Raw genomic sequence first — 25860 nt, forward strand, 5'->3', positions numbered from 1 at the left:
ACCCGGTTTCTTTCTCATAGATTCATGAACATCGATATTTATTCCTGCAGCACAATTAGGCACAAGTTATGCGTTTCACGTGCAGAACATTCAGCAATGCTCATTCATTCTTACCGCGCACAATATCTGACTGGAACAGTCTGCCTTCACATAACGCAACCACCACTGATCCTGAGAAATGTTTTATTCTGATATCTTCAATACCAATGCTTAACGCTTTGCGTATTATGCCATTTTATTTGTTCATGGCTTCCTTTTTTGCAGGGTATGTTATTAAACTGATTCTTGCATTATATTTCAGTTTGTATACATCATTACTGTAGTAATTTTCACTCATTGCCGCGCTGCCATACTTTTCATTCTCTCGCTTATTTTTATCATCTTAGGTGTTTTATTTGTGGATTAATGGTTGTTTATTTGTGGTTTTGTTTTATTTTGATCAGTTTCCTGTACCCCCCCCTTCCCCATGTAATACACTCTCGAGGGCCTTTAGGGGTATTTTGTATACGTAAGTAAATAAATAAAAACTATATCCAACCATAATTCGCGTCGCGTTTATTTGCTTTGCTGACACCCGCACACATTTTTGTATTTTCCCAAGTTTCTGTCAAAGCAACAAATGTCAGAGTAGGTGCTGTCAACACAAGTCTAAAAAGACAGAGAAAAAAAGCTCTTGTCTTCAATAATTCGCCGCAAATAGTGACCGGCTGTTTGCTTCGTGGTAATGCGAATGTGAGCGAAAGCGCTGATGCCAGGTGACTGTTACTAGGCGCAAAATGTTAGAGTAGTAGGGGGAAGTAACATTCATGGTGTGAGGGAGGCGATCCACTGCAAAAACTGGCATTCAATAAAAAAAAATGTCGACCGGATGCTTTACGCTCTTTCCGAGCTGTTCAGCCCGCCGAAACTTCTTTAGGAATCAAATGCTTCCGCAGTGTTTCTATACCGGTGCAGACGTACCACCAAAGAAGCTCGTTAGGCATGAAAAGTTTGACGTAATGGATGACGTCTAGAGAGTAGCACACCAGCAAGGACGAAAAAAGGAGAGGAAAACCACAGTGCCGCATGCCGCGCTCGGTCACCGTCTTGTCTTCCGAGTCTGCGACGAGACAATTGAGAGATATAGCACATCCGGGCTGCCGTCAAGTGCTATACGGTAACACGTCGCCATTGTTAAAGCAGCGTGCTTGCCTTGCCCAATTTCTTGTTACCGTGGTCAGCATATTTACCGTACCGCGGTGCTAGAACTCTCTATTCGCAGCAGACGTTACGTTTGTTTTCGGTTGGACCGAGTGGAAACGACGGGCTTTTGTTTGTAATCGGTTTCTGTCCGCCGATTACATCGTTATGTCTTTAGAATAGAAGGCTGTGAAAGAAAAACACTTCAAAAGGAATCGCACACCAGCGGGGGATAGTGGGAGGAGGATAGTAATTTATTTAAACAACCCAGTTCACCCCACTTCGGCATGTCCCCGACAGTCTCTTTGGTCAGCGTAGGTAGTGGGGGGCGTCCTCTTGACGGCCAAGTCACGGGTTTTGAGCGCTTCTTTACTTTTTGCATGTGCTGTTGATCTCTTCGCAAAGCTCTCTTCAGCCTTCAGGTTGCGTCCCCGTAGTCGCGCACCCCCAACATCGACGAGTCCTTTCACGTCGGCCACGTCAAGGTTCGAAGTTAAACTAACGGTCCAGACGCTCTTCCGGGGAGAGTCCAGCCAGTTCAGTGCCTTCGTCCGGAGTTCCCAGATGAATGCTGTCTGGTCCAGCTTCCGGGCGTTTGGGCGGCATCCGACGAGGGCGCCTCACGCCCCTCGGTGGCGGGGCGCGGGGGCTTGGTCCCCGAACTTCCTCCACGGCCACCACCCAGACTCGGGTGAGGAGACCGCGAAGAGCATCGGCAGCGACCCTTCGCTGATGGAGTCGTAAGCGGTAATCCGGCTCTGCACAGGGCTCCCACGACGGTGCAGACCGGGGACATGCCACAGTCCTTCCCCTGTGCCTTCGAAGTGCTCGCATCCATCAGCGTCCACTATTGGACCCCGCTTCACCTCCCGGGCTCGAGCAAAGGACTTGGACGATGGCTAGTGCGGCGACCCACCTGTGGGCATGCGGTGAATGCGGTTGAAGTCATCTTTGACCTCGGCCGCTGATGCCTTTTTGCAGAAGTCTGCCAGTATTCGTGCCTTCTCCTCCTTGGACAGTTCTTCATCACCACCTGACGCCGTCTTAGCGCAACTTGTAGTGCTTTTTTTTTCTTCTTTTCAAGCGGTTGTGGCGTCATCCTCTTCCTGCCTGCTTTTTTTCCAATCCGCTCCCATTTTCAGTCACCGCTTCCGCTCTGTTTAGTTTGCGTATTTAAACCAACAAATCTGCATTCCTTTTTATTTACAAATTATTATTATTATTTTGTATTACCATTGGAAAATTTTATTTCCTTTTATTTCTTTTCATATTTTACATTTTCAACACCTATCAGTCGCCGTCTGTGTCTTGGCGAATCCCCCGCAGTGAGTACGCGTCATTATCTCCTTGACGACGACAACAACAACAACATCTGTGACTTGGCGACGACCTACCAAGGCACCGCAATACAAGCACCACCCGGTTCAACCGCTTCGATTCAAATTTCCACTGGCTGCTCCAATTCCATCAAGTGACAGCGCGATCGCTTTGAGAGGTAGCCATCGCCTTAAAATCTCGCATATTAGCCGGAGCTGTGGGCTAATTGGTTCAGGATCCGCCTCGCATGAGGGAAGTGCGGGGTATGATACCCAATGCCGCCGGCTACCCGTTTGTGGTGCAACTTACGCAATCTTTCCTCTGACGCGGTGAGATGACTATTTTATCTGGAATCCTTGGGAAACGGGTGTAGAACTCACCCTGTGTAGTCGAAAAATACTTTGTGCCGTCGCGCCCTTTGGTTGGAATCAGCCCTTGCGCCATATGAATCAAAATTATCCTCAAAGTCGTTCATATTGTCACCAATGCCGCTAGGTCTAGTTGTCAAATAGTCTTTTTATTTATATTGCTTGAATATTTCAAAGCTGTCCCGCAAAATTTCGTACACTGTACGTTGTCACATTCACGACAACCGCAGTTGCAGTTGTTAGCTGCATGTTGTCATTGAATTTTTTTTATTCGCATCATTTTCATCATTGGAGAAAGAAAAACTTTTTTTAATCCTCCTGTACTTCTCATCAGTCTGTGCGAAAAATACTTTCACTCCTTTTAGAGGACACAACAGAACTGAAGTTGTTGTGATGCTACATTTTTACTCTCGATCATGTGTGTCGTATAAGGCGCATAGAAGATATATAAGAGTGGGCTGCAAAGCCTTTCATTTCATTTCATTTATTTTACCCTCAGGGCTTTCGCATTAAACACAAATGAGCTCTACTCTTTATAAAAATCTCGTTATTAAGTTTAAAGTCATGAATTTTTACCCAGACCACGGTCCGTTTCCAGTTTCGCCAAAAGTATAATACGCAGAAAATGTCCAATCATCGCCAAACAAATTTTCATAAGGAGTCAACAGCTGAGGCCTCAATTTTAAGCGTCAAACAACCAAAAAGAATATTCTTTTTCCAGTCGCCGCACATACCCTACTGCACAGGTGATGACTTCTCACTCTCCGTTCGAAACAAAGGAAAAGAACTTACATAAATATACTTTGTAAAAACGAATACACACTATTCTATCTGCCCTACAAGATCATTTTTATGGAATCAATTAGCTTTATCTTTTAGGTATCACCGCACACAGCGTCAATAATTGATGTTGAACTCTAATCTATTATATTACTTTAGAAAGGTTTTTTTCCTTTCTGCAGCGGAGCTTGCCAGCATGGAGTCCACACATTTCAAAGATATGCTTTTTTAACAATTAAGAGTACAGGTTATTACCTGCCTCTTGCTTAACATAGCATGTAGTCTAGAAACAAACAATACCGGCGCAGTCCCTCTCCTCCCACCTATAAAAGCGAACTGCAACGAACCTCACAAACATCGGCACTCTTGTGAAGCGGAGGTAGGTACATGCGACTGGCCAACTTATACCCCTGTCGAGGGCCTTCGACATTTTCGATCGCCATCGAACTCGATGGAGTTGTGGTGTTGCTACACTGCAAATCTCAATGGCCATTGAAATGTCCCTCGCGTCTTTCGCCAAGCTCGTGTTGTACCACAATCGCTACGTTTTGGTTCACGCAAATAACAAAGATAATTTGATGAATAATAAATAAATGTTGAAATACACTTTTTTTTCACTCATAAGGCGCTTTCAGGCTAGTCACGAAAATCTGGCGAGCGAAGCGGATTCGCTTGCCGCAAAAACTACGACCTGTTGTCATCTGTTGACGCCGGGGCGAGGTGGAACCGCCGCGCCGCTGCAGTTAGTCGCTTTTGCACACCGCGTCGCCGCTCACGGCGTACACAGATACAGTGAAAAAGAGCACAAATTTACGCTGTCTACGTACCACAAGCGTATGTATGCTTGCGTACGCTAAACGCAAGCGCATTCCCCCTTTCAGTTCAGCGTAGCTAGCACAGACGCGAAAATAAACTCAGCCTATAGTGGCGCAATTTAAGAGAGCACGTTTTTGGGCGTGTCGGGCGCACATACTTAAACAAGGGGACTGCGCTAAAAAAGACACGGACGAGAAGGACGCCCGTCCTTGTCCTCTTCTCGTCCGCGTCTTGTTTAGAGCAATTCCCTTGTTTAAGTATAATGGCGCCATCTGGTTGTCAGGACGGCAACTATTGCTGTCAACAAACCGACTGTCCCCTTAAGCCTAGCAGTGGCAGAATCGTCATTCTAAAAGAAAAATAAAGCAAATTTATCTCTTATACGTTTTCTGATAGGCAAGGTGAGACGAAGCGAAAGAGCGGTGCCCCATTTATGAATAGTGAACGGCAGCTGCTCAGGTGGAATATCTGTGGAAGTATCCTAACGTGCCATGAATGTTTCTTCGGCTGAGCAAGGTAGGAGAGAGCGCTCAGCGAGAGTAGTAGGAGCACTCACCGTGGTGGTTGAGGGCATGTTGTCGCGGCGCTGAGTACAGTTATGCCGGTCACCGAAATTGATGCTGGCTTGCGGCCATTCTTCCGGTCAGCCCAATGATTGGTCGCTTTCAGGTGTTCGTCCGTCACTTCACCTTCTCGGTAGCAGCAGGTGAAGTTCCATTTCGGCGACGGCTGTGATTGTGCCGCGGCCGGCGGGGTTCCTTGATATTGGTCACCCATGGCTTCTTGGTCTTCGGCTTATGTGGTGTCTGTTCGGAGCCTGTGTCCCAACTTGTTCTGCTTTACGACTGACGAGGTGTTCTGCTTTACTTCCGGGAGCGGCGGCAGCGGTGTTAAGTTCAGCGATGCAGCCGGGTTCAGCACAGTCGAATCTTGAGCGTGGTTGAATGTCGCCACCGTCTCCGTGTGCACTGCCTTCGTATTCACTGTGGTCTCCCTCTGCAGAGTCCCAAGAGAAGCGGTTGTCGCAGCACCTGGACGATGTCCTTTTGTCAGATCTGCTGGGGCGTGGCCGAGAGCATTATCATTTTCTTCTTCTTTTTGCGCTGTTTTAGGCATCATAGCAAATACTTGAACGGGGAAGGCTCATTAGAGCGCTCCAAACCTAATAACACCACGAGCCGAATTTATATAATGTGCTCATAGCCTGTTGCTCAGTGTTGGTTTAGTGGGGAGAAGTAACCAGACCAGCGGTGAGGGATGAAATACCCCGTAAGCACTGCAGCCCTATAAAAGGAATTATAAATGGGCTGTGTACTCTTTTTAGGAGTGTTTTACTGAGCCTAAATTGTCATAGGAACGGAATTTCTGCGCAATGTTTCTTTTCCGAGATAGAAGTAGCCCATAAAAATTGGTCAGACGGCACCTATGAGTCATAATCGCTGGCGTAGAGCTCTAGAAGCAACGAGAAAGAACAATCGGTCCACCATGCGGGTTCGGTATGATAAATCTTTGTAACTTATGTGGAGAACTTGAAAAAATAGATATTTTCTCCTATCTTGCCGGCGGTTCGCATTTTAGAGGAAGCAGTTTTTGGATGTCCCTCTTTTCAGGTTAAGATTCTCGTTGTCTCTACCAGTTCTTCTCTCGTTCAGTGCGAGCGCCACCGAATTTCGTTAAGTTGTGTTGGTTGCTAGTTTCATGATTACATTATTGCAACTGGTCGGTTACCTTAGTAACAGTGTATAAAGGTCTCCCGCATGTTCAAAAAGTGCATTTATTCTATTCGTGGTACATCAAATTTGTTTAATTTATTTCAATTTTTCAACAATAATGTTATGAAAGCTCCGTTTTCAGTGAAAATAGCCTCCTTGTTGTTAAAATGCAGTGATCAACCGGTATAGGACAACTTCACTTTCTCCACTGTGTCACTTCAAACCTCATCTTGTTTATCTCCTTGCGCTGTAATTTTTTTGTTGTCTGTATGCGCCCATTAAACCCCGTAGGTGGTATACACTCTACACCATTGCGACACTAATTCCTGAACTTACCTTACGGGAGCTACTCTTTTATCAGGCAACGCACGAAATGTTCCCGGGTTGTTTCTCACAGATTCATAAACTTCCATCTTTATTCCTGCAGCACAATTATATCCAATCATAATTGGCGTCGTGTTTATTTACTTTTCTGACACCCGCACACATTTTTGTGTTTTCCCAAGTTTCTGTCACAGCAACATCTCTCGGAGTAGGCGATGTGAACACAAATCTGGAAAGAGAAAAAAAAGCTCTTATCTTTAATAATTCGCCGCATATAGTGACCGGTCGTTTGCTTCGTGGTAATCCGAATATGAGCGAAAGCGCTGATGCCAGTTAACTGTTACTAGGCGCAAAATGTTAAAGTAGTAGGGGGAAATAACATTTATGGTGTGAGGACGGCGATCCACTGCAAAAACTGGTATTCAATAAAAAAAATGTCAACCGGCTGGTTTACGCTCTTTTCGAGCTGTTCAGCCCGCCTAAATTTCTTTAGGAATCAAATGCCTCCGCACTGTTTCTTTACCGGTGCGGGCGTACCACCAAAAAAGCTCGTTAGGAATGAAAAATGCGTCGTAATGGCTGGCGTATAGAGAGCAGCGCACCAGTTAAGACGAAAAAAGAAGATTGGTTGTTTGGTTTATGATTGGTTTATGGGGTTTAACGCCCCAAAGCGACTAAGGCTATGAGAGACGCCGTAGTGGAGGGCTCCGGAAATTTCGACCACCTGGGGTTCTTTAACGTGCATTGACATCGTACAGTACACGGGCCTCTAGAATTTCTCCTCCAAAGAAATTCAACCACCGCAGCCGGGATCGCGCCCGCGTCTTTCAGGTCAGCAGCCGAGCACGGTAACCACTGAGCCACCGTGGCGGCGAAAAAAGAAGAGGAGAACAAAATTGCCGCATGCTGCGCTCGGTAACTGTCTTGTCTTCCGAGTCTGTGACGAGACAACTGCGAGATATAGCACAGCCGGGTTGCCGTAACGTGCTATACGGTAATGGGTCGTAGTTGCTAATGCTGCGTGCTTGCCTAGCCGCATTTGTTGTTGTTACCGTGGTCAGCATATTCGCCACACCACCGTGCTAGAACTCTTCATTCCCAGTACAGGTTATGTTGATTTTCGGTTGGACCGGGTGGCAACGACGGGCCTTTCTGTGCAATTATTTTCTGTCCGCCGATTACATCGCTATGTCTTTAGAATACAAGCCTGTCAAAGAAAAACACTGCAAGAGGAATCGCACACGAACGAAGGATAGTAATTTATTTAAGCCGCCCAGTTCACCCCACTTCTGCATGTCCAGGGCAGCCTCTTGGGTCAGAGTAGGAAGTCCGTACGTCGCCTTGAAGGCCATGTCGCGGGCTTTGAGCGCTTGTTCCCTTTTTGCAAGTGCTCTTGATCTATCCGTATAGCTCTCTTGAGTCTTCAGGTTGCGTCCTTGTAGTCGCGCAACCCCAGTGTGGGCGAGTCCTTTCACATCAGCGGCGTCAAGGTTCGAAGTTAATCTGACGGTCCAGACGCTCTTCCAGGGGTAGTCCAGCCAGTTCGGTGCCTTCGTCCGGAGTTCCCAGAGGAATGGTGTCTGGTCCAGCTTCCGGGCGTTTGGGCGGCATTCGACGGGGGCGCCTCACACCCCTCGGTGGCGGGGCACGGAGCTTGGTTCCCCGAACCTCCTCCAGGGCCACCTCCCAGGCCCTGGTGAATCTCCCGCTAAAATCATCGGCAGGGACGCTTCGCTGATTGAGTCGCCCGCGGTGATCTGGCTCTGCACAGGGGTCACACGACGGTACGGAGCGGGGACCTACCACAGTCCTTCTCCTATGCCTTCGTAGTGCTCGCAGCCATCCGCGTTCGCACTCTAAAAAAAAAGGGTGGTAAAAAGGGTGCATCTTCACAATTTATGCTATCTGAAGACGCATGGACTAACAATACAATCTGCTAACACCCACGTTGAGGCCGTTGGTCTCTTTGAGAAAACTTACACTATTTTTTTTACTCACTTTAAACCAGTACTGTTCCCTCTGCGGGAAGACGCTGCAAAGTATGCAGTCTTCACCGCCGCCCCTCCCTCTCGAAGATGGCCCTCTCCCGAAAGCGGGGGCGCGGGGTGATTTTGAGGACAGCAATTACGAGCTGAGCTGGCTTCGCCTAGCCAGAGCAGGCAGGCGCGAGTCATCAGTGGGCACACGCTCCCCCACTGCACTGATCCTTTCATCCACGCTGGCGAAACTGACCACGCCTCCTCGCTTCTGCGAGGGACCCTAAGCACTTTCTTGGAAGAACATATACAGCGTACAGCGTCTTTTTCCGTCTGACATGGTCGGCAATAGTGGCGGATCAGGAAGCTTGGCGGATGCGCAGAACATTACTGAAAAAACGTCGATTGGCTGCGATCGGCCACGACAACCATCACGCCTGGAAACATGCTCTTGGTTGCTAGCGATAAAAATAATAACTAATATTCGGTGCATGTGCTTTCAGTCTCATGATTGGATACAGTTTTAGAAAAGCAGCAAGTCAGCAAAGAGAGACGGCATGATAGGTGCTTTGTTTCTCCTTTGACTAATCGCAGCTCTGAACGAAATCCACATTTTAGCACTTCATTCTTCGAAACATACCAAAGCCATTAAAATTATTTCGCATATAGCTTATGCTTATGAATAACCTTTTATTAAAGCAGTAGTAAAAGCTTCAAAAGGAACCTTTTTGCTGAACAGCCAGCTGAATCTCTATTCGTTAGCGCTGTTATTCATTTTCCTATAGCGTGAGATAAACACCAGGCCGCTTAGTTCCCCCGTGCAGTTCCGAATGACGTGTAGTCCTTTTCGAGTAAACCCTTGTTATGTTGTGGCACGAGTTCTTGATAGTGTTCATGTAATCAGCGCTACGGTCTCTCATGAGACACCATTCCAATCGCACCTTGCACATGTTAAGAATGCCCTCGATAGTGCGTTGCTCGTTACAGTCGTTCGATTCTTAAGTGGAATATCAGCGATGCCAGACGGTCCGCCACATAAAAAGCCTGAAATCTTGGTGTATAAAGAAGTAGATTCAAAGATTGTGATTTCTGGATGGTTTTTTTTTTTTTTGTGATCGACCATGTGCTTTGCGTGTATTTTCTCATTTTACATCTGTTCACGATTTCCCTCTTCAGCCAGGACCCTTCCTTTGATTTTTCCTGTTTCGCCACAAGGCTTTCGAATCTACCTGATTTTACTAACCTCTCAACGCGGATTTCTATTTCAGGAGCACGTGCCAGCCGAATAGACGAAGCAGAAGCAACTAGACCCGCTCATGGTCCTACCTCGTGGGCTGTTTTGCCCTCCTAGACGCACCGTCGAGAAGAAGAAATATCGAAATTATTTCTCACAGTTGCACTTTCCGACTGCTGGTTCCTCCGTTCAAGGTTCCAGATATGGCGTCTATGGAGACGAGGACGCTGACGACGGAGCCTGCCTACAGTGATCTCGCAGAAGCTGCCGATGGACCGCCCCCCGTAGGACGCCGTCCTCGTCTGGACCGCAGCCCACTGTGGAGCGTCCCTTTGCCCCTCTCATCCACTGCAGCAGCGCACACGGAGCACTCGGCACTGGTGACGCCCACTCACATCAAGCACGAGTTCCACAGAGGCGCGCAACGCGGTGAGCAGCGCCTTTGCGGCCCATCTCCCGGCCTGGCGCTGCCGTCCACCGTGTCTCCAGCCACCAAAACGGTGTGGTCATCTTGCGCTTGAAGCGCTTGACGTACATATATAGACGTCATTTTTTTCTCCGAAAATTTCAAAGAAAAAAAATTATTCCAGTCAGCGAGCCTCGATACAGGTACCTGGAAGCATAATGCCAGACATCACCAAACTCAGGACACCGCCACGACTGAAATGACCTCACATGCCAACTGTTATCCTGAGAGGGAGACTTCCATCGTCCTGTGTTAAACTTTACTGAAAATTATTCTTATACTGGTGGCACGATGGTTCTCACCGTGTGTAAATGCCGCCTGGATTTTTGTGCGCTTAGCTACTCCACAGATACCTTGACTTTCTGCACGTCAAGGTATACCAGGTGTTTCAGGGAATGTGATCAGTAAGTTTAAAAATATGGTTCTTGAGGCAGAGTGAAGCTTTTTGCGGAATAGTATTTTCAGTGCTGGCGGACGTCAAAAAACAGGCGAATCATGTTAACTAGTAAAGTTTTTAACTAAATTTTGATATCTGATAGTTAACTTTTTAACTATTACAGACAGGCAATCGCTTGCAATTAGTGATTTGTAGCCGGTCATTAGTAATAACCATATCCGTTTTTAGACTTTCGAAAATGCAAATGTGATTTTCGCTACACGGCGAGATATTCTTCGTCTTGGCGGCGCGTGAAATCGAAACCTCGTGGCCGATGCGGGCGCACAGCCGCACCCACAAGCTCGCGTCACTCATGGGAGCTGTCACTTGGCTTACTGTGTACTGCCGTTCTCCTGCTGCCTTGCTTTCTAAGCGAAACTGAGTCACTGGCTGCTGCATTTGGCGAACGAGTTTCTTGGCCTGAATGCACGGCTTGCGGCTTGGAGTACTTAGGGTGCTTAACTGTTTGCATCTTGCGATGTTTATCTCTCTATCAGTTTTATCCTGCCCCTTCCAACATACCAAGAGCATGAACTGGCGTCACCGACCTTTTTGCTAGGAAAGCACCAGCAGGTGAATTTCTTGTTTTTCCGGCAGATGTGAAATGAAGTTTCCCGCGTACTGTCCTTATTTTATTTTTACATTTTTGAAGTGCAGGTAATATTGAGGCAAGAAATGCGTGCTCATCGGTTCTTTTTCTTGCGCTGTCACTTTAAACGCAGTAAATTAGCTGCATATTTTTTTCATTTCACGCAACGTTCCGTTTTTTACTGGTAGAAAATTGATGGTTTGATAATATCTTTTGCTCGAAAGGTTCCTCTTGCGCCACCTGCCATTCGTTGCCTTCGCTCTTCTTTCCCATTTATTCTTTCTGTTTTTTATTAGTTTTTCAAAGGCTTTGAAATTTGTTAAAGCCTCCGCCAAGATTGCTTAACAGCTGTAGCGTTCACAATAATACCATGTGTATGTAAGGACATGGGGAGGGTTAATTGCTTTTACATTAGAATTATGAAGGCAGTCACTCGTTCGTATTCAACAAAACGTGAGTCAGCAAAAGACACGTATAATTCTTCTGCGCTGATGTCTTTTTCCAAGCGATCTTTTGTCAAATAAAAAGAAAAGAAGACGCAGGACCTAACTGTATGCCGACATGAGTCTATGGATTCTGTTTCCAAGCTACGTAGGTCACCTTTACAAGGCTGAAGTGCAATAACATATGTTAGTGACATTCAGACAGACTGTAATGACGCTCAAGCGGACTAAATTAACCTTGAGCCTTTAAAAACGGTGTCCGACATTTTCGACGTTGCAACCATGAAGAATAAAAATCTTCTGTAAAACCCTATATATTACACGGAAGAAAATTTGCGCGTATGGAAGAAAAAAATATTGTGCGTCTCAGTCAGCAATTACGCTGTGTGTATTATCGCGATGGAAAGAAAGGCGAACAACGCGACGCCTACGCTCTCCGCGGTTCGAATTTCTTTTCATGGCGCTTTTACCTGGGTTGTAAGAAAAACATCTTAGAGGTGTTCTAAAATGCATCACGGAATAATCTCGCGTATATCTGCTACGGCCGAAGTAAAAGCACGATGAAAAGAAATACGAATAACGAAGCGCCTTGGCTGTGCTTTGTTCGCATTACTTTCGATCGCCCCTGTACAATACAAGAGCATTACATCACGAGCTCGAAAAGCTTTGCTCCCATGGCAATGCCAGCAAAAAACGATCTTTCATCGCGCAGACAGAGCGCTCAATCATGTCCTGCGGAACGCTTGTCAAGGCCACCGTAATTCTATGCTTCAGGTCATCAAGGCTGGAGGGCTGTGTCGTATAAAGCTTATTCTTCACTTATCTTCTGAGAAAAAAGTCCAGGGGGGATAAGTCTGGTGACCTCGGAGGCCAGGCAGTCGGTCTACCGCGCCCAATCCACTGCGTGCGAAAGTTCGTGTCCAAAACGTCCACAGCACGAGAGAATGATTTTAGTGGAGCCCCGTCACGGTGAAACCACATCAACTTCAGCACGTTAAGCGGAAGTTCTGAGGCGACGTTCATGACCACATCATTTAAGATGCGCTCGGTGTAGATCCTGGCGGTGAGATTCCCGTCAATAAAGTAGGGACCTATAATGCTTCCTTGAAATATCCTGCACCATACATTTGCGAACCACCGAACCTGATGTCTTTATCCTCGTACCCAATGTGGGTTGGCGGCCGATCAATAATGGGCGTTGTGTAGATTTGCCGTGGAATCTCTGAAGAAGTGCGCTTCATCAGTCTACATCATGTCGTCTAAAAATACAGGGCTCTCCTTGCATTTGATTAGGCACCAGTTGTATAAATCGAGCCGGCGCTGAAAATCAGACCCTCCCAGTGCTTGGTGCAGGCGTACAATTACGGATACATGTGCTTACTGGGAACTCTTCAAACTGAAGAGAAACTGCATCCCAATGCATCGCCGATTTCTCTCACGCTGGCCTGTGGGTTGACGTTCACATCGACCAAGACGCCAGTTTCAAACTCTTCGCTCAAAACTGAGAAACTTCTTTGACGTTGTGGGCGCACCGACCCTGTTAGCGCAAAACGACTGAAGACTGTTGTGAAAGTGCAGCGAGAGGGCAATCACGTTTTCAAAATTTTGAAAGCTGTTATGGTTATTGCTAACGGCCGGCTACAAACCACCAATTGCAAGCGGCTGCCTATCAGCAATCGTTAAAAAATTAACTATCAGAATTTATTTGAAAAGTTTACTAGCTAGTTAACATGACTCGCCTGTTTTTTACATCCGCCAACACTGATATTACTATGCCTCAACCAGCTTCTCATTACCTCAAAAACCCTGTTTTTAAAAATTACTGTCATCTTTCCTGCAACACCTGATACGTTCACACAATTCGCCATGAAGGGATCTTTTTAGCGACTAGTTTAAGCTGATGGCTGACGCGCACGTCCCGCTCAGTAGGAAAACGGCATAACCAGTCAACCACTGCGGAGAATCTAATCATGCGTCATAATTTCAGAAAAATCATAATTATTCGCACTATTCAACACTTGTTTTGCGCATTCACAAAATCGGTCGAAATCGAGTCGAACTTTCGAGGAAAAGCTTCAACATTCTTAGCTTTGACAGTGAAGTACAGATGTACGCTTTAAATGGATGCTGAAAGGTTTCCCAAAAAAATTGAGTGAAGAGATGCACTTTACAGTTTTCCACCCTCGGAATTCGAATTTCTCATCGAAATTAGGCAGAGGAAAGCGCAAACCTATTTTATTTTGGCAAAAAGTGCAGCAGCAGCCTTGGGCCAGCTCCCGCGCCTCGTTGCCGCCTGTGATTGGTTGGGCGCCTCGTGACGTGAACACTGGCGTTGGCTCGGTGAGCCCGGCTCGGTCTCCGCCGATGTATTACGTGAAGCGCGGCGCGCGGTGGTTCGGGGCTGTTGGTTTGATGCCTATATAAAGAAGAAACACATCGGAGATTACCAGGAGGGTCTTGGCGTCATCCCCTACATGTACGAACCAATCGCAAAGAGCAAACCGCTCCAAGGAAGCAACGATGCTGTCGCAAGCGGTGCTTTTTGCTTGAACGAAAGCGAAGTGTCAGCATCTCCACGTGTTGGAAATGTCCTTTCGTAAGCATACTTTTGTAGCCAAACTTCATTCAGAGATACAATAAATTAATTTTGAAGCGAGCAAATGTAGTATAGCACTGCTCCACGAAATTTCCCTAATGCAATGTAAGCGGGATGCGATTGTCGGCATTGTCTTGCCGCTTGTCGGTGCTGCCGCAAATCTGCTTGTAATCCACACAGACCACTGACATGCGCAAGAAGTTATCAGGCTCTTTTTTGCGCGCAAATTTTATGCTGGCACCGCCTCATGGTCGCTGCGTGCCGGCTCGGTTCATAACACACGCGTAAAACAGAAGTTCGCGGCGCTTTGCGGCAGAACTCGTCGAGGTGACAAACGTGCGCCTTCCGTTCTCCGTGTCAAGATGGGATCTGGCAGTAAATTGAAATCCTTGTTTAGGCGAGTGGCTTCATACTTCAAGCCCTTGTAGGAGTATCTCCATCCGTTTGCGGCCTCTTTTATCGTGCTGTTCTCAGATCAAGCGACAAGTGACTTTTTTTCACTAACTCCACGGCCTCCTGCTGCAACCGAGCAGGCCGAATCGCAAGGCTACTGTAGCACACGTGGCGCACAATTATATAATATTTTTATTAATGTATGAAGACATGCTGCACTCGGCAATTTTTTACGACTACATGTGTTATTATAAATGTATTCCTGGCAGAACACTTTACTGGTATTGGCTGCATCAGAACTTGAACAGACTTGTCAGCCTTGTCATCACTTTTAGAAAAGTTTGATGCAGAGTCCTCAGCAGCATCTGCCAGTGGCATACGACTTGTTGCACAGTCCTGATTTGTATTGCTGTTTGGTGTGCATTCTTGACTGTCTGGTGTGCAGCCTCCAGGTGTGATGTCATTTTCCATGCACTCTTGATTTGCGCTATCGTCTGGTGTGCAGTCTTGATCTTGCAGCAGTTCGGCAAGAACCTGAAAGGCATAAGCCATATGATGCTATTGTTGCAAACAGAACAAATGTGTGCTTCAGTATGAGTAAAATCTTCTGGTTTATTTCATAAACCATTTTTTTTATTTGCGAGCTCCGTGCAAAGTGAGATCATTCATTATATACCAGGTGTTTCTTTAGAAGGTCCAAAATTTATTTTAAAAAATGGGTAACTAACCTTGTATTAATTTTATCCCTGGGGCTCTATTGGGGGATATGGCAGGCGCCAGTAATAGGCAGAAGGCTTCCATTAGCTCACTAAACTGCATATCTTAATTAAATTTATATTTTCATATTATGTTGTATTTGCAGATTTGGAGCACCTCCTGCAAATACTATAGCCAAGCAAAAAAGATCTCTTTAAAAACTTACACCCTGACAGGCAACTTCACGCGCTAACGCAGCGCCAGCGGGCGCGTTCGACGTGGATCGCTCAAAAAAAAAAAAGTGTACGCTTTGGGGCCAGACTGCAAGCGCCGTGACTGCGCACATTGGGCGCTGACGAGGCGGCTATCAGCCAGGCCCCAGGCGAAACCAAATTGAAAACGAAACGCCGCGCGCCCGTATACCAGAAACATCTGCAAAGAGTTTTCTCGGCGCTCCGAGCCCGAAGAAAAATGTGCCGCGTATTACTCCCTATGTTCTCGCCACTGAGGGCTACGAATGTCTGAGCTCCAACATAATTGAGTAAAGAGTCTGCATATAACGTCTTTCACGTGCTCGCTTACCAAACGAAGTTCTCTGGTCACGCGCGGTGCGCAGTCTCCGGTTGTGAGGCGCACTTCGCGTCGCTCCGGCTCTTGCAGTATTAGTAGCAGTTTAAGATTTTTATTCAGTCAAAAAATTTACGGCCGAGCTCTGATATGGGTAATGCTGTACGAGATGCATGATGCATGCCTGCAAGCATAAAAGCTAAGCACTTATTTTGTAAGCTGCAGTTTGCTGCCGTCCTGACGTTCTCATTCCAGCGCCGTTCATCTCATTACTACCGAAAGTCTTGCATCCACGAAATTACGCGCCATACACTACACAGAACACCGGTTCGCGCAGTCAAATTCTAATAGAGTTAATACACAAATTCTTACCTCGAGCTTCCTCCTTTTCGCGAAAGCTGGCCTCGGTGGCGGTGACGAGCTCCTGTGCGCGAAGACAGACTGTACTGCGCCGGGTTTCAGTCGAGCTGACTTTGTTGACAGGCCCAATGAACGAATTATCGGCAGGCTCTGGTAATAGTCTTCATCACGAAAGTGGTCAGAGCATAGCACTGTTGCCTATGACGGCTTGAAATCCCTTCGCTTCACAGCAGCGACCCACCTCGCGGAAAGCTTCTTATTTTGCGGGAAATAATGAAAGACCACATCGTCGCGGCCGCTGGTGTTAGTGCAGCCGAAGGCTGCGCAGAATGCCGGCATGATGGGCCCACCGCTTCACTCGATGCTGCACACGTTTCTGTACGTCACCACAAACATAAAAACGCACAAATACAGGAACACATGGCAGATTGGGCAGATCGAAGCAGCTTACGATGGCATGCACGCAGAAACAAGCACGGTCGCGGAGGCTGCGAGGCAACGGAACACCAATGTTTACGTCACCACCCCACGGTTTCCGGTTTCGGCTCGCATCGTCAGTGTCATCAGCAGCGCTCGGCGGACAGCGGGGGGCGGAGCTACCGCGCAATTTTAAACGGCGATAAAGTCGCTCCTAAGTGATTAATCTGCAAAAAAATTTCACCCGCATGATTTTTAAGGTTCCCACATCCATACGTGAGCATATTAATGAATTCTAAAATCTCTTCAGCTTCCCTTTAAGGAAACGAAGAATGAGCTTTTCTGCTCCGAAGCTCCGAAAGTGTGAAAATATACTTCCCGCACACTATGCTGACCACTTTGGTCGCTTCGTTAGCAAGAGGATTCGGGCTTTCTCTTCTGCTGTCCTCTGCGGGGTTCATTGCTCGGAACGAGGGAAGAGGGTGGGAACAGGAGGTGGGGAGGGCGGTCTTTGAACGAGAGCTCAGCCCACACCAGATACGGTACGGGACGAGAGCTTGGCAGAGAGGTCTTGTGTGGAGAGGGCTCGGCGTAAGGATGTACCGAGGGTGTGTCTGTTCACCCTGTAGAGTGCGCAACAGTCAACACTGCGGAAGGAGGGCCAAATATTGTCCTTAGGTTCAACAGCGACCTCTGTGAGCCGTAATTTCCGAATTCAGTGACATAGCCTTTAGTTTACTGTGCACGAACGGCGCCTTGTGGAAGCCTGCGCAGCTGCGGGAAAGGAAGTTTGTTTGTCCAGGCCAGGTACAAATCGTCTGATTTCCTCCGCCGCTCCGTGCTGCTATTTACGCTAAAGGAAATGTAATAGCGAGCAGTACGTAATGTGCCATTTTTTTTCTACGTTAGAGATGTATTAGTAAAAAAGCTCGAAACTTCGGAATCCTTAAGGGCGATCAATTGAGGTTGATAGGTTTGCTCCGCTAAGGCCCACGATGCAGGTCCACATCAATGGCCGCGCTAGAGGCAATTTAGTTCTAAATTTTAGCTCTCATGCAGTCTATATACAAGACTACTCTATAGCCAAGAATAATTGCCGGCGGTGCTGGGCATTCCAAATGTAATTTCGTTTGTGCAAGAACCCTCTTCGACACTGCAAATGTAGCTTTACCGCTTCTTCTCCACTCTCTCCATTTTTAACCATTGTCCCGTCGTTCGTCTAAAGAAGGCATAATTCCACTCATTCATTCGTTAAAAAAAGTTTACAGCAGCGTCACGGAACAATATAATAGTGTTTGATGGCAATTAGTCAAGTACCGCTATGTCAAACTTGATATGTGCAATATCACGCTGCATATGGGTAAGGCGATACTTGATCCAAGCACCAGTTCGCTGTTGCATTCTGCATCTATTATCAACAGTCTGGATTTAATATCAAGATTTAAAGCCAAAATTGGCCAGGCTAGCAATAGCCTTTTTTTTCTCTTTATTACGGCGTTCCTTCTTCTGCTTACTATGGCGTTACTTTGACGTTCTCTTTATCCCTGTGTGCAGGCAAGGACCCAGCTTCCTCCGCCTGTGTCGTTTGGCGCGAACTGGCGACCAAACGTCGTAGTCGTCGCCACCACTGCCGCCGTAGCTCGGCACAAGCGAGGAGCAGTTCGGGCAGTCGCCGCCGGTACCGCTCCCGCGTCGTCATTGCTGGTTGGGCGTGCAGGGCGTGCCATGGCTGCGGGCTCGTTCTGATGGGAGATTTCCGAACTGGTAGCTATTTCCGCCTGTCGTAAGCATCTGGCAATGCTACTCCGCCGTTCGAACTCTGCATATTAAGCTAGAAGTGCTTTTAGCTGCCGTTTTAGGCGCGCCGCTGGTGACCTTGGCGCCCGAATCGAAAAGAACACAGAGGCGAACGTAAGCGATTCTTTGTGAAGCTTACACTCCGCCTATTGCCGCGCGCGGCGCTGCCGCAGGAGATTCACATGCGTCAAGATTAGTGTCCTTGTGGTCCCGTAGTGGGATAAGCTATCGCGCGGAGTGAAGGAGCCTTTCACATGCAAGCGAACAAACTAGCGTGTCCTGCTGCCGCTGCACAAAAACTTGTTTTCGCGGCAGCTATAGCGGCAAGGGAGTCGATATTATTCTCAACCAGTTCGATTTCTTCGCTGCTACACGCCACTCATGTGCAGAATTCGCTCAGCCCCCTTACGTGTGAACCAGCGTCAAGTTTCGCCCTACAGCCCGAGAGGCGCAAGTGCAGTGCTCTGGCACTTGATAAGCTACAGTTACTGTGGAGTACCTACAGTTGCGCGTAGGTCCGCAATATTTCTTTTCAAAACATCAAAACTACGAGGACAAGAAGCAACTCTTGCATGGCGGAGGTGGACCTGGTGCAGTGGTAAGAGCGAGAGCAGGCTCAATCCGCGTGGTTCTGGCTGCTGAACTTGCTCTATTCTAGGCAGATTACTACCGCGTTCAATGACACCACTTGCTAGTAATGCGTCGGCTGCACTATGGCCTGTCTCAGTCTGTAACGAACAAAATGCTCATGATGGAATTTGTGGGCGCGAACAAACAAAACACAGAGATGATACCACAGGACAGGCGCCTTGAAGGCGCCTGTCCTGTGGTATCTTCTCTGTGTTTTGTTTGTTCGCGCCCACATTGAAGGCGCCTGTCCTGTGGTATCTTCTCTGTGTTTTGTTTGCTCGCGCCCACAAATTCCATCATGAATAACCTACAACTAGCCCAGCTTTCCATTCTGTTGAACAAAATGCTCGCCATGTGGTGCATGTCTGGTGCCATCTGTTTTAAGCGCCACAAATCACAAATGTTTTCATTTTAGTAACCGGCGAACACTTGCGGTAAAATTGCGCGTTATTGATAATAAAACGTCATTTTGAGTGAACATATGCACTCGGACAAAATAAAATGCCCTAAAGCAATATAACAGTATGTGTACGAATGGACTGTGAGCAATGGTCTAATGTCAGGCGGTATAAAGTAGTTGGCCTCTACGCAATACATAGAATCTTTTCAGTCATGAGATCGTGCTAAGCCCTTAGAGAAGCGAGCAATAAAAGGAAAACAAACGCGCAGCTCTAGGTACTTGCACAGTAACTCTACCATAGGTTGAGCAACAACGCCGCGTGAGTTGCCGTCGTTACTTAATGCACGTGAACCCTAGAACTCGAGTCCCGTGGCGCGATCTATCAGAATGGGCAGTATAAAGTATTAATTTGTTCTTCGACGTTGAGGTCGGCGGAGGTGATGCGGCGGTGTCCAGCTGCGGTAAATGTCTTAGCGTTCTTTGTAGCACCGAGCCGGCACAATCACTTCTTTTTCGGCACGTGTGGAGCGCTGGTCGGGCGGTTCACCATGCATGAAGAGAGGCAAAGCTGGGCGCCCTGTCACACATGAAGAAAGCCTACTTGAAAGAAAATACGCTATGAGGGATGATCCCCAAGGCTCGTGAGCGGCTGTCAGTATCTATGATTCTTCCGAAATTAAAGTACGCATTTCCTACAGTGCCTTTCATGCTTACACCTAGGATCGACGACGACCTATTCCTTGAATTCGTACTGTGCGGTGCAGAGGCTTTTTTACACCAGCATGCAATAATGCCTGCGTTCGAGTCAGGCATCAAGCATCAAACCGTCACCAATTTTTTCCATTGCTATTACAGATACCAAGAGCTATTAGATCATGCATGTTGAGAACGTCGCAATACGGACGACCATGTATTAAAAGCTAACGCTCTGATCAGACTAAAAATTGGCAGTTAGAAGATTGTCGCGCTACTTGTGGCGTTCAGTTGAACCTCCGATGGATGTTCAAGACCTGTGTGTAGTGAAGAAAGAGCACGGCGCTGCCGAGCCAACATCTGTCGCTAATACCACACCGAGAGCCACATTTGGCTAACCTCCAGAAACTGGCCGCACGGTCTGGCCGGATGTGATTCGAAATTTTGAACATAAAAGCGAACTCCAAAAAACGTCTGCTCTCACGCAGTAAATACCAATGAGCGCGCATACACTTTTTCAACGGCAGTGTCGTAAGCAGCATTTAGCGTTATGCATGAGAATGAATGTTTTTTCGCCCCAGTCCATGGGCAGATAAGAATCAAGACAGGTTAAGGGTGTCAGTGACCATTAGCAGTCGACATGATGGTTTGTCTGGAAATGCAGGATAAAGAAGAAGAATACGAACATTGCTTTTTACGTTTCCAAGGAGGGAAAGCCGAATAAAAATATGTGGGCTTGGTGCTTATGTTTCCTTTAGCAGTGAGCGGTGGAACGGCCAGTGTCACTCAGTTGATGTTATCTAAGCATCAGGACCGAGACACAAGTCTTAGCAACTTTGCAGGTTTCCTGCGCCAGTATTTTAGAACTCAAGCCATTGGTTTCTTTTCTCTCGGCGTTCTCAACATTTGTTTAAATTCCCGGGCAGGGTAGCCAAAGAGAATGCTCTTCTGGCTAGGCTGACTGTAGTGCTGTCGTTTCCTTTAGTGGTTTTTTTACGTGTTTTGTATAGCGTGAATCCTTCACATAGTGACCAGGTTTAAGTTCGACTTGAACATTCCTGCCGCATATGTGTCAGGCGCATATGAGAAATGATTCCGAAGTCACTGGTAACGAAATGACTCGGCGGCGAGAAATGACGTCGAAAATATCCACAAAATGTCGGCTAGGGGACTGCTTAAAATCTGTTGAGGATTTCGAACATTAAAAAATGGTAAAAAAGTTTAGAACGACTATTCCACTGAAAACGTTTTTGTATCCTTGCCCGCGGTTTTCAATAATGGCGATGCATCAGCGTAAGACCTTGAAGGACACATGAACAGTGGCACTGGCGTTTCCTAAAAGAAATTAGGGCTGGCAAGCGAGAGCTATTAAACAGTAGGCATTCTCCCATTAAACTATCAGTTTGGGAACTATGTGCTCATTTTCGGTATAACGAAGGGGTGTAGGCCAGGGTGTCCTAACTGTAACGCCTCCATATTTTCCTTACCGGAACGGCATAAAAGCTCTTGGCTGCTTGTTCAGGCAAAATTTGGAGAGTGGTAGGTTGTGCGCCTACAGTTAAAGGAATTTTTTTGAGGTCTTTAGTCGAAATAACTCTGTAGATAACGCTGCCCCTCCCTTTTCTTTCTTTTGCGTGCAGCGAACAAGGGACAGCGCTCGAGTCACTGGACACGTCGGACAAGAGCGCAGTGACAACATATCAATAGATTCAGTTCAACTACGAAATCATGCGTTCGAATTGTTTAACTCTTTTAGACTGCCCTCACATTGCTGAATAAGCAGCATCGATTCCCTCAATGCATTTTACTAATCGTCGCATGTGGATAATAATTCCATATGACCTTCATTTCCTTAATTTAGTAGTTTCAGTGGTCATTAAACCACTCTTATAGGGCATCTTTGCTTCGGATGAGCAAGGATCCACCAGTAATCATTTTCTGAAACGACAGTCAGAATGCGGCTTCTGATAAAGAAGGTAGTAAATGTATGTTGTGCGGTGTTCAATGTCGAAAAGCCACGCATTGGATGTGAGTGACGCTGTAGTGGAGGCACCCAGATTAATTTGCACTAATCAATCATTTGGAACGGCTTTGGAAGCGCCCCGAACCACGACAACCACGAAGACACCACGGCGAGTGACAAAGCTCCACTTGTCAATGACGATGGCTACGATTTAATGGCGAGAGGAGTAGCAAGCGTGCACATAGGGCACATCGCATGACCACTTCAGGCAAGAGCCGCGACATAGCACCGAACTTCGTCTTGACAATGCAAAGAATTAGTACACTTAGTAGTCTCTATTTTAGTCGCTTTAACTGTTGCTTATATTCCGGAGGAGCCGCAGATACCCCGATGACGCAGGAACTATGAGGAAACAAGGCATGAGTTTGTCTGCCACATGAGTCAACTGGAATCCAAATTCGGCATGTATGTTTACTCACAGTTTATTGTTAGGCATTTTCATTATAAAATACTGTGCCGCCACCTTAAGCATTATGGAGCTTTCAACGTAAAGCTGTCATTAAAATTTTGAACTGTACAGCGTGCATTTAAGCAACCTAAGCATCTAAAGCGTAAAGGACAAAGCACTAGCACGGCAATCAATACTCAGCCAACCGGCGCTTGCCGAGGGGAAGACGAGGAAGACAGGCGGATTCCAACGCACGTAGTCGGGTCACAGCCACGCCAGAAGTGGACAACAGTATGGCAATAATTAAATAATTACAGACGCTGCCTTGAAGCTTGAAACAAGGTTGCATCTCGAGAGAAGCGGTTCAAGGAAGCACGAGCTTTTTTAATCCTTAGGTTTTAATGACAGCATTATACTTTTTTTCCGCTGTCCGTGCAGTAAATACAGACTTCAGATATTAGCGCGTAACCTCCGCTTGTGCCAACCACTTATTGTGTAGATGGCGTCGAAATTATTTTAATATGTGCCTATTAAAAACTCATCTCTAAGAACGATTGGCCTTACACCCTTCACAGCCGGCATACTGTATATGCATTATATACTTTAAGCATCAGCATGCGGTTGGAGATTTGTGTATTGTCGGAGCATTTGATTGCGCTGCATTGGAATGCTATCTTCCCTGCCTTGCTGTTACTTGCTCTTTCAAGAGTGCCGAAAGAGGAAACTTTGGTCTCACGTTTGGCGGTTCCAGCAATAAAGTGTTATTTCATCGTTCCATCTAAGGTTGCGGACATTTTCATGGTTTTGTACATTTAATGCAAAGCGTCAAAGATAATATGCTGCCCTATGCACACAGTATCAAGTTGAAAGAAGCGGACAATTGGTAATCCAAACTTAATAAAAGGAGTCATCAAAATATCAGTCTGCATAAAAACAGCGCAGCAGACGGGACCAAGAAAAAGACACGAACACAGGCGCTGACTGTCAACTGAGAGAAATTTATTGCAGCAACGGCAAATATAAAAACTCAGGCCCCGCCCACATGATAAAAACATGAAAACAATAAAACTAGATGATAAGCTTATTCGAATTCAGCCATCGAGAAATCTGGTCTCTTTTCTTTTCAAGTTAATAGAAGGAGTGCTGACGCGCTTTTCTTTAAGTTGATGAAAGGCATATGCTTCAAATTCGCGTTCAAGCTGGTTCTCGTAGCGTTTAAGAACTTTGTCTTGTCCAAATTGGCTGTGCACTGGCAAGTGGACACGCGTTCAGGTAACATATTTTTTGGGCCGTCTTTAATATCTCTATTATGCTCTTTGAGCCTGTCATTCAAACAGCGCCCAGTTTGTCCAAAGTATGATGATGCACACGATAATGGAATATCGTAAACGACTTCCTTTGTACAATCAACGAAAGTTTTTTCGTGTTTCTTTCCACACTGCTTTTGCAACGTATCTACTCGGCTGACAACCTTGCAAAGTTTTTTCACTTTCTTTGGCGCAAAGAAAACCAACTATACGTCGTGATGTAGCTCGATCTTATCGAGAAGAGGATCCACGCAAAACTTAGATCCCAGGTTGAGAGTTTTTTAGCAGCTGCAGGCACTTAAGTAGAACTGAAAAAATGCACTACCTCGTCTCCCGATGGACTTGGGGCGTTTCTAGGAAGGTTCGGTACTTTCTGTAGCGTACTTTCCCATTTTAATTCACCTTACTTCACCCGTAGTTCACCTTACTTCACCGTAATTCACCTTACTTCGTTTTTAATCCACCTTAATTCACCTTATTTTGCTTCAATTCACTCTTAATTCACCATACTTAGAGTAATCTGTTGCTTGTTTCATTTCTATTCTTATTATTGTAATTAATTCATTAAATCCATCCATTGCTCTCTGTACCCGATTTGAGCTTTCAAATTTGGCGCTAGGCTTTGGCTCCGCTCACACATCCGGTCACGTGCTGTCACACTTCCGCAGTTTTCAAATTTGGCGTCACAAGCTGCCCTAACTCCGCCAACTTTTTGGACATTTTGGGCTGTAGCTAATGAACTATTGATCTGTTTTGAAAATTCTTGTCTTGCGCAGCATGCTCACATCAGCCTCTTTAGAATAAAGCCACTCGTTTGAATTTATCTCTTCAGAGTTCCCCACAATTACTGCCGACATGTTTCGACGACAAGCTTTGAATGCACGAGCCGGCGAACATAGCCTAGTAATGCTTTCGCAATAAAAATTGATGTTTAACTCCCGCCTGGTTCGCCTGTCTCTTTTGTCTGGGTGAAGTGGACTGAACTGATTCACGGTGCTCGATGAGTGGTACGAGGTTATTGAAAAAGCATAATTTGGTTACTAGCGGAACGCTGGGAATCGAACGAGTTATCACTGTACTGACACCGGCGCGCCTCTGTAAGCTGTAGTAAACCTGTCCCCCCCCCCCCCCGCCCTCCTCTTCGTGTTCGACGCGGCCGACCATCATCACCGCGCGTCAAGACAGCACCAGCTGGGCGAGGATGGAAATTTCCCTCTTGGGGTAAGCGGCAGCAGCGGCGGGAGCGCCACCTCGAAGGCTACGCGAAGCTCCGCGGAGCCGTCGAGAGTCTCTTTGGGATCCAGCCAGCGTCACGAACGGTTGCAGCCGCACGCTCTCGTCACCTTTTGTATGAGATCGTTTGAGCCTCTCCGATGGACTTCTGGTTCCAGGCAGCGAAACGAGCGCAGCAAACGCGCCCTCTCGTCACCTCCCCCTGCAAATGCTCGGGGACGGCTTTGCCCCTAAGACTGCGGCGCGCACGGGAAAAGCCGGCCGCCATTGTCGGCGCGTACAAACGTTCCCCGCCGATGCCCCCGAAGTTGCGCCCCTGCCCCAGCCGGTAAGTCGGAAGCCCTTCTTACGTAGCCTTCCGAGGAATGCCTTGTTAATGTTTTGTAGCTAGCTGACCCGCTGTATGTATTCACTGCAAGTGTAATAAATAGCATATGATTGTTCACGCTTTATCGTTCCCCCTTTCTTGCTTCGAGCACGAACCCCTCCGTGGTTAGCGAGCGGAAACGCTGCAGCCAGTGCGTGGGAGTGCGGGGGCGGGAAGACTTGACCCCCCCCCTCCCGTCCCCCCTATATTTCCCCAAGGCTTTCTTTTATGGAATCGCATTTCAGGATCGTTTTGTCAGCGACCGCTTCCCGTCTTCTTCATAGACAGGTATCTCAGGGTATTTTTGCCTTGGACGCATGCGCTCACAGCCACATTCACGCCGCCGTCATGAC

General features: G+C 46.9%; 1 protein-coding gene across 1 annotated transcript in view; it reads right to left on the reverse strand.

Annotated features, from left to right (window-relative positions):
• Positions 1-7981: 7981 nt before the first annotated feature.
• Positions 7982-25860, reverse strand: part of LOC149356166 (uncharacterized) — a 48051-nt gene continuing 30172 nt past the window's right edge. The window contains exon 8 of the mRNA XM_089576267.1: positions 7982-8204. Within this exon, the coding sequence (XP_089432393.1) occupies positions 7982-8204 (223 nt within the window). The remainder of the gene's footprint in view (positions 8205-25860) is intronic.

The sequence above is a fragment of the Amblyomma mixtum genome, chromosome 3 (assembly GCF_055824585.1).
Source record: "Amblyomma mixtum isolate Tamu chromosome 3, ASM5582458v1, whole genome shotgun sequence".
In the NCBI taxonomy this organism is placed as follows: domain Eukaryota; kingdom Metazoa; phylum Arthropoda; class Arachnida; order Ixodida; family Ixodidae; genus Amblyomma; species Amblyomma mixtum.